Source organism: Galeopterus variegatus, unplaced genomic scaffold (assembly GCF_000696425.1).
Source record: "Galeopterus variegatus unplaced genomic scaffold, G_variegatus-3.0.2 Scaffold374, whole genome shotgun sequence".
NCBI classification, from domain to species: Eukaryota; Metazoa; Chordata; class Mammalia; order Dermoptera; family Cynocephalidae; genus Galeopterus; species Galeopterus variegatus.
The window spans coordinates 496,138-505,926 of record NW_007726485.1 but is presented as its reverse complement, the minus strand read 5'-3'; the positions used below and the strand labels follow the sequence as shown (position 1 = coordinate 505,926).

The window sequence follows — 9,789 nt, the reverse complement described above, 5'->3', positions numbered from 1 at the left end:
GGTCCCCGGTCCGGTACGGGGGCAACACTGAGGGTTGCGATCCGTTGCCGGACACTGAAAAAGTCAAAAGACAAAAAAAAAAAAATTTACCAAAGAAAACAAACATGTCTTCTGTTGACATCTATTATAGTTACTGATGTTGATGTGAGCCAGGCTAGCTTTTCTTAGATTGTCCAAAGACTAGATAGTGTTTCTCTGTAAACATTTGTAGTTGTTTTCAAATGTTACATCAGTACAGAATTTGACCTTCCATAAAGTAAAAACAAAATGTGGGCAATTGTAATATAATAATTTTGCAAACATTCGATGATGACGAATGATGGTAAAAAATGTTTATCTTAAATAACAAGTAGAATTGCATACATTGAAAATTGAAACAAAAATTTTGCAAAATAAATGTATCCATTACCACAAAGTACTTCAAAAAGTTCATAGCAAGATTTGTTTTATCTTTCAATTTTATTTTTCCATAAGCTTTTTGATATACCCTCGTATATGTGATTCATTCTGATGTATTCTCTTCTGTTTTTTAAAAAACACTGGTTATGGGCCGAGCCTGTGGCGCACTCAGGAGAGTGCGGCGCTGGGAGTGCAGCGGCGCTCCCGCCGCGGGTTCGGATCCTATATAGGGACGGCCGGTGCACTCACTGGCTGAGCGCAGTTCGGACGTGGTCTCAAAAAAGGACAAAAAAAAAAAAACACTGGTTATGAAACACTGATTTATTTGTAAAACTATCAGTGGGTTGTGAGCTGCAGTTAGGTTGAAAGTGAAACTTGAGATAGGGCATCGTGCAAGCATGTATGCACACACTATAGTCTAGTGATAATAGGATTATCTTTGAAATAGCTGCAGATATTTTTCTATAAATGATTTAAAACATTGCTTAAGCTGTTTTGTTAAAGATTATTTTTCAAGTTCTGCACATTTTAATCTATAGAAATCCTTTTTAGTAATCTTATATGAATCATTTTATTCAACTAACTTTTTAAATAAGGTAGAATTCTAATTCACAACTCAATTAAGAGCTTGATTAGGTTATTTATTGCAAGTATGAGAAAAGTCAAGATAGGTGGACTAGTATTGTATTACAGGTGATCCAGATAAATTTAGTAATTCTAATGGGAAACCTTTTTTAACATTGAAAACAGTACCTGGTTGGTTTATTTTGAAATATGTTGTAGTCAAACCATTGCACATTACTGTGTAAAATTACACAAAGATATGAACTTGCTGTTAAACTCCTTTTTACTTTTGAATCTTTTCAGTTTTTTTAAACCTTTGTAACTTTAAGTTGTGTATATTGTGCATTTATTTTCTATCCTTATTTCTCTTTTGGTAAAAGTTATGAACAGCAAGTTTTTGTGTTTAAATTCCTGAAAATGTTGCGATGGAATTACAGTAATGTGTTATGGCTTGGGCCCCTCGCAGGAGTGTATCTCGCAGTCAGCAGTGAAAACAAAGTTTGAACAGCACACTATCAGAGCTAAACAGATACTAGATACTGTGAAAGACATAATGGATTCAATAAACGTGGAAGCAGCAGAGAAAAGGTATGAGTTCGTTTTACTGCAACATAAAAATGTTAATTTTTTTGTGTTGTACTTTTGTTAAGACTAAGGTTTTAAATTGTTGTACTGTTAATACTTTTCACACTAAAATCAACCTGTGAGGTTAACAGATGTCTACTTGTATATCTTTAAATGAACATTTGAAAGTGTAAATATACATTAATTCGGTATCCTTGAATACATCATTTACATTCCCTGGATCTCAGTATTTTTGTGTATTAATTGTGATTTTAAAATGTTTAGTGGCTTTAAAATATCTTTAAAGCAGTGGAAGAACCATTTCTTCAAGTGGAATTTTATGAAGAAGTCCCAAACAGGTGATCCTCTTCTTGCATTCAACCCATGATCCATTCTTTTATATATTCATGATAACTTGAAATTTCTTTTATGCCAAGTGTGGTTTTTTGTTTACCTGCGGGTGAACAAAGTGATAACTACCTGCCAACTATAAAGTTGATTTGGTAAGCAATACTCTCTATATGTCTTACTGTACTGTATTGTTTTATTCAATTCATTACCTTATAAAGGTGGAAATAAATACGTGAAAGTACCAACATTACTGATGAAATGTATAGATCTCACAAACTTGGTATGCTTGAAACAAAGATTAAGATGTTATTAGATGTGACAAAATTAATGATGTTAAGCTTCAATTGGACTGGTAGTGGGCTTAAGCCAGTTGAAGGAAACATATAAAGCATCAAAGATTAAGTCCAAGATGAGGTAATTCCACAAGATGGAATTTTCAATATATTTGCTGTTCTTGGAAACAGAATCCCCCTTATATGCCATCTAAGTCTATTGTTTGATTTTGGTACATTTTCAGGAATGCAGAGAACTACCAGCATGTAAAACTGAAGGGTGAACCCTGAGTCTGATCTCAGCCTCTGTATAATAAGATTGTGTTGCCATAGAAGTCCCTTTTAACTCAATTGCTTTATTATAATACCCAATATTTGGTCATCTGGATTGACCTTCTTGTTGGTTTTAAAATATATAGAACATTGAGCTAAATATGCAGAAGATGTGATAGTTTATATAATTATAATGTCTTGGAAACTCTTTTAGCTAAAGATCTTCTTTAAAAGGATCTGAGGTGCTTGTTTTCCTTTTAATCTGTGGTACACAAACTTTCCATAGAAGGCCAGATAGTAAATATTCTCAGTTTTGTAGGCCGTACTGTCTCTTTTGCAGCTACTCAATTCTACAGTTTTAGAGCAAAAGCAGCAATATGTTGACACTAGGTAAATGAATGGATGTGGCTGTGTTCCAAGAAAACTTTATAACAAAATTTGGCAGTTGGCTAGATTTGGCTTGCTAGGGAACCGTTTGCTGACTCCTGTTTAATAACTAAAGTCAGTCTCGAGTTCTATTTTCATATATCTACAAAGTGTTTGGAGACTTAGAATCCTTATTAATCCTTTGTGGGATTTAGGTGCCACATAGAAATGAAATACTATTTGAATCTTTTTAAATGTTGAAGTATGAGATTTCTTTTCACCTTGTGTCATTCTAATGATGGTTCAGTACATAAATGAGTGCCCTTGCTTAAGTCCCATTGGGACTTTAATAAACTCTGAATATTGATTACCCTTTTATACTGTAATAGGGTTTATTCAATGGAAGAGAGGGAAGACCAAATTGATAGACTGGACTTTATCCAAAACCAGATGAACCTTTTAACACTGGATGTTAAGAAAAAAATCAAGGAGGTTACCGAGGAGGTGGCAAACAAGGTAAAGATAACATTATGATTAAAACATATGGAAATGGAAATTTTTTTGACAGTGCTAAAATGTTATCCCTGTAGTTTAAGGGAATATTTTAACGTTGTTTTTTTTTTTTTAATTTATTTTTTTGAGTAGCTGATAGTCTTGTTTACAATTTTTATAACTCTGATTTTTAAATATTTTCAGGTTTCGTGGAAATTTTTTTGACAGTGCTAAAATGTTATCCCTGTAGTTTAAGGGAATATTTTAACGTTTTTTTTTTTAAATTTATTTTTTTGAGTAGCTGATAGTCTTGTTTACAATTTTTATAACTCTGATTTTTAAATATTTTCAGGTTTCATGTGCAATGACAGATGAAATTTGTCGACTGTCGGTTTTGGTTGATGAATTTTGTTCTGAGTTTCATCCAACTCCAAGTGTATTGAAAGTATATAAAAGTGTAAGTAAAAGTGTAGTTAAAAATTATTTAGAGATAGTTTTCTCACCTTATTCTATACTCATTTATTTAGTGGTTCGGCCATTTCAGTGTCTATGGCATTCAGTACACAAATTGTTATATCTCTTGTGCACCCTTGTAATAAGTTTATCTTGTATGTAAAAGTACAATGAAAATTCATCCTCTTAGATGAGATTAAGATCATTTTAGTATTTACTACATTTTTCAAGTCTTTATAAAATATGTATACTTGCTGGAGAAAGAATAATGTGAACATTTACCATTGTTAATAGGAGTTAAATAAGCACATAGAAGATGGAATGGGAAGAAATTTGGCTGATCGGTGTACCAGTGAAGTCAATACCTCAATGCTTCAATCCCAGCAGGAAATTATTGGTAATGTTTATGTCTACATGTTTGTTTGTTGTTTTTTTCCTTTCTTTTGTTGGTAAGGGTTTATTTTCCTTTGGGATTTTTTATAGAAGGTAAACATTATTTACTACTGTTTCTTAAAATAAATGTCATAGTTTTGTTCTTTATAGAAAATTTGAAGCCACTACTTCCAGCTGGTGTACAGAATAAGCTACATACACTAGTCCCTTGCAAGAAATTTGATCTCAGCTATGACCTAAATTGCCACAAGTTATGTTCAGATTTTCAAGAGGATATTGTATTTCGTTTTTCCCTGGGCTGGTCTTCACTCGTGCATCGATTCTTAGGCCCTACAAATGCTCAGAGGGTTCTTCTAGGATTATCAGAGCCTATCTTGCAGGTATGTATCTTTTATTTTACCAGTTGAGACACTCTTATTTTGCTCATATGATTTTCTGTAATAGGACAAGCTTTACCAAATCTGTATATTTATAAACTAATATCTTTCTCATAAAGCCATTTTTGAATTAGATACACTGTGCATAAGGGAAAGCCAATCTCAAAGTTTTCATTTGTTATTGTTGTAGGTGTTTCTACATTCATTTTCTCATCTTAAAATTTGTTGTTTTCAGACTTCAAATAAATTGGAATAAGTGCTAGCATTATAAAAGAAAACCTTTTTAAAATTTGTCAGTTTGGTAATTTTTCAGAAAATTTATGTAGATGTAAAACCATGAGCATAATCCAGTTTTGGAACATTTCTGTCACCCCAAAAGGATTCTTTATGCCCATTTGTAGTCAGTCATCATTCCCATCTCCATCCTCACCATCAATCTGCCTTCTGTCGATATGGATTAGTCCTATAAATGGCATCATACAAAATGTGGCCATATGTGACTGGCTTTTTTCACTTAGGATAATGTTTTCAAGGTTTATCATCATGGTATCAATGTCGTAGTATGTATTAGCATGTTATTCCTTTTTTGTGTTATTTTTGGTAGCTGGCCAGTACAGGAATTCAAATAAATTGGAATAAGTGCTAGCATTATAAAAGAAAACCTTTTTAAAATTTGTCAGTTTGGTAATTTTTCAGAAAATTTATGTAGATGTAAAACCATGAGCACAATCCAGTTTTGGAACATTTCTGTCACCCCAAAAGGATTCTTTATGCCCATTTGTAGTCAGTCATCATTCCCACCTCCATCCTCACCATCAATCTGCCTTCTGTCGATATGGATTAGTCCTATAAATGGCATCATACAAAATGTGGCCATATGTGACTGGCTTTTTTCACTTAGCATAATGTTTTCAAGGTTTATCATCATGGTATCAATGTCGTAGTATGTATTAGCATGTTATTCCTTTTTTGGGTTATTTTTGGTAGCTGGCCAGTACAGGAACCCGGGAGCGCTGCCGCGCTCCCAAGCGGCGCACTGTAGCAGTGCGCCACCGGGCCGGCCCGTGAGATGATTTTTTTAAAATACATTTTTAATTCCTCAGTTGAGGGCTTGCTGTTACAGATAGACTCCACTGTATACTATGAAAATTTACTATTCATGATATCATCAGTCCATATCATAGGAAATAATGGGGTTTTTTGATGGTTAATGGTATAGGGATTGAACACTGGGCCTTGGTGTTATCAGCATCACATTCTAACCAGCTGAACTAACCGACCAGCCCTAGAAAATAATTTTCAAACCATTTTTATTTCCTACATATATTTGTGGTACACTCATTACTTGGGGCCATTTTTTTCCCCATATATTTACTAGTATAATTTTGAAAGAAATACAAAAGAATCCTTTAAATACAACTGTTTTACTTATAGTTGTTTAATTTTCCCACTCCCCCAACTTATCAGCTCCCTAGATCTTTAGCTTCTACTCCCACTGTTCCTACCAATCCAGCAACGCCAGATAATGCATCACAGGAAGAAATCATGGTCACCTTAATAACAGGATTAGCTTCTCTTACATCTAGAACTTCTATGGGCATCATCGTTGTTGGAGGAGTGGTAAGAAATGTTACTTTTAGTATAATTACAAATCAAAATTTTGCAAAGTTGCCTATTAGATCACTAAAGGAAAGGTATATTTACTTCTGTTTCTAGGATCTATAAAATGATATGAATATAGATTAAAAGTAGTGAATTAAAGAGTTTCACAACTTTAAAAAATATAGGTATATATTTCTTTAGGAAGGAAACATTAACAACTAGCTGGTCTTTAAAACAGTGCTTTCCAACTATTTTTACATTACAGCACACAAAGAAATGAAATTTGTACAGTGGAGTAACAAGAAAGGTCCAGGTGCCCTGTCTGGCCTTCTCTGAATGCCACACCTATCAGTCTTGAAGTATTAAGGATTATTTTTTAGTAGTAGTTTTTATTTGTTTAAAAAAATTTTTTTTTCATATTGTAACAGCACAGATGTACGTGCTTTGGCTTGTGAAACCTCTGACCTAAAAAAAATTAGTATCTTTCTTTGAGATACATTGAATCAACTTACCAAATCTGCAAGTTATAAAAGTTCTTGCCTGATATTTATGTACTGATCCCCTTTCAATCTGATCAATTTTTGGTAACTTCAGATTTTCTCATGGAAATCGAATATACATTTTTAGAAAATGGATCTGACTCAAAGATCTGTAGGGAGCTAAAAAGATGCCTTTTAATATAATCTCCAAAGTGGTGCCTTTTCTTCTCAGGTAAGCTGTGATTTTATCTTACAGATTTGGAAAACTATAGGGTGGAAACTCATATCTGTTTCATTAAGTATGTATGGAGCTTTGTATCTTTATGAAAGGCTGACCTGGACCACCCGTGCCAAGGAGAGAGCCTTTAAACAGCAGTTTGTGAACTATGCAACTGAAAAATTGCAGATGATTGTTAGCTTCACAAGTGCAAACTGTAGCCACCAAGTACAACAGTAAGTTGAAAGATGTATCTTTTGTTTAAAAAAAAAAAAAAAGACTTTATTGAAGTATGATATCCATGTAGAAAATGCACAAAATAAGTGTACAGCTCAAAGAATTATCATAAAATGAACACATTTTCTAATCACCAGCAAGGTGAAAAAATAGAGAAATACCAAACCCTACTTCTGCCCTCTACCCCTCCTAATCACTGTTATCCTCCCCATTCTTCTGATTAGATTTTAACATTTGAAAATTGGTAGATAGGAACTCCTAAAGACTCTGAAGGGCTTTCAGAAGACAGTTATTCAGCAGACCAATTCTAAATTTATGTTCTTTCCCTTAAGACATTTGTGGTTTCTTAATTATGAAAATTGAATTCTTACCATTAATGAATAGGCTAAGCAGTGGGCAGGCTCCTGATTTTATCGTGAGCATAATTTATTTTTATAAATATAAGTTTATAAGTTTAAAGGTATCGTTTATTAAATCTCAAGAGAATTTTATTATAACATAATAAATACCTAGGTCCACCCAATTTCTGCTTTTATACATCTTAAAGTGTTTGTTTCATTGACTTAGTAAAAGTATATAGAACTCCAGTTAAGTCAAGGCACAAGGGGCCAGCCTGTGGCTCACTCGGGAGAGTGTGGTGCTGATAACACCAAGGCCACAGGTTCAGATCCCATATAGGGATGGCCGGTTAGTTCACTGGGTGAGCATGGTGCTGACAACGCCAAGTCAAGGGTTAAGACCCCCTTACCGGTCATCTTTTTAAGGTTCAGATCCCATATAGGGATGGCCGGTTAGCTCACTGGGTGAGCATGGTGCTGACAACGCCGAGTCCAGGGTTAAGACCCCCTTACCGGTCATCTTTTTAAAAAAAAAAAGTCAAGGCACAATATTCTATATTTGGATACTGCTGAGAGCAGAATTAAAAAGTTCTCTGAGCTCAAGATAATTGCAATTTAGTGGAAGAAATAATGTACCTAATTGTAATACAAAGTGAAAGTGGTAGTATAAGAGAAAGATAAAGTGTTCTCTAGAAGTTATTTAAATCATGAATGATAGTGGACCAAGTTTCCTAGAGGAGAGGTAGCATGTGAAATTTGAACACACAGAATAGGAAGATAAGACATAAAAAACAACCCAAACCAAAAGCAGGAAGGTAGGAGGGGAAGGAACGTGTTCAAGAACATGAAGAGAAAATTTCAGTGTGGCAGATGTATGCATAGGGGGTTACATTTGAGTATAAACCTAACAGTAGGACACAGCCCTGTCTGTGTGTGTAGAAATTGGGATTTTGATAATTAGGAATCCTTGGAGTGATGCTGCCAACACTTAGCTGTAGAGCAAATAACTTTGCAGTGATACAGTATATGGAATGGTTTAGACTAAGGAGATAGGAATTGTAGGGAAGTTAGTAGTATCGTTTCAGACACAAGATCAAAACCTGAGCTAATATAGTTATAGCTGTAAAGAAGGAAACAGGAAGACCAAAGATTTTAGGAACTTGTTCATTCATTCACCAGATATTTTTCTGAGCTATTTTCTGTGATAGTTTTAATTTTAATTTACTCATACTTGTATTAAGGAAGATCTTTTCTCTAGTGAAGATAACTGGACCTACAAAAGAGATGAGCTGAGGTTCATATAAGTAAAAAGAAAGTTAATGTAGCCTTCCATTCATTTGATCATCAATTATTAATTGCCTCTCATGTAATAACTATGCTAGGTTATGGGAAATAAAAAGTTGAAGATAACTTGATCCCCTCTTAGAGGACTTTACACTCTAATGGAGGCAACCTCAAGTAACTACTCAGTTAAAATATACTAGCTAAATATTAAAAGAATGAAACATGCTTTATTTGTCTAATGTTGGAGATAGCTTATTCACATTCACAACCATTTAGCAGAGCTAATATTGCCTCTTGAGCATTTGTCTTGAGGCCAGATGAAATTAAGCCTACAGTTATATTAAATTTGCAAGTGCTATACCTTCTCTTATACCATTCTTATCAGTGTTCTCTGATTCCTTATGATTTAGGTATTTTTAAAAATATGTTCTCCTGTTCATATAAACTTTAAATTAAAGCCTATTTATTTTAGAAGACATTTATGACTACTAATCAATTGTTTTTTTATTTTAAGAGAAATGGCTACCACTTTTGCTCGCCTGTGCCAACAAGTTGATATTACTCAAAGACATGTGGAAGAAGAAATTGCTAGATTATCCAAAGAAATAGATCAGTTGGAAAAAATACAAAACAATTCAAAGCTCTTAAGGTATTTAAGCCTTTTTTTTCAATAATATGAACACTTACTGGTCTCATTATCAAATGTGAATATGTAAAATCACTAATGAATTTTTATTACAACTCATAGCTTTGTTGGTTTAAGTTAAAATCTTCCATATTTAATTACATGTTCTGCAATTTCAATGAAAGCTAATTTCAATGAGAACAAATCTGAATTTAAAGAAAATCTATAGATTGAAACTTAACTTTTTTTTAGGCTATGTTAGTCCCTTTTCAGAACGGAAGTTTGGTAATTAAAAGTGAATTTTTAGTCCTGTATGTCCAAGACCCATGACTTCTGTTCTCCTTGGGGACTGTTGGGTATACAGGCATAACTCATAGATACTGTGTGTTCGGTTCCAGAACACCACATTAAAGCAAATATCACAATAAAGCAAGTTACACAAATTTTTGATTTCCCAGTGCATATAAAAGTTATGTTTACACTATACTGTATCTGTTAAGTGT

General features: G+C 33.6%; 1 protein-coding gene across 1 annotated transcript in view; it reads left to right on the top strand.

Annotated features, from left to right (window-relative positions):
* Window positions 1–9,789, top strand: part of MFN1 (mitofusin 1) — a gene marked incomplete at its 5' end in the record, with an annotated part of 41,219 nt that overhangs the window by 26,283 nt on the left and 5,147 nt on the right. Inside the window, 8 exons of the mRNA XM_008568115.1 lie at window positions 1,430–1,551; window positions 3,179–3,305; window positions 3,634–3,738; window positions 4,029–4,131; window positions 4,278–4,507; window positions 5,972–6,124; window positions 6,842–7,038; window positions 9,176–9,310. Of these exons, the coding sequence (XP_008566337.1) occupies window positions 1,430–1,551; window positions 3,179–3,305; window positions 3,634–3,738; window positions 4,029–4,131; window positions 4,278–4,507; window positions 5,972–6,124; window positions 6,842–7,038; window positions 9,176–9,310 (1,172 nt within the window). The remainder of the gene's footprint in view (window positions 1–1,429; window positions 1,552–3,178; window positions 3,306–3,633; window positions 3,739–4,028; window positions 4,132–4,277; window positions 4,508–5,971; window positions 6,125–6,841; window positions 7,039–9,175; window positions 9,311–9,789) is intronic.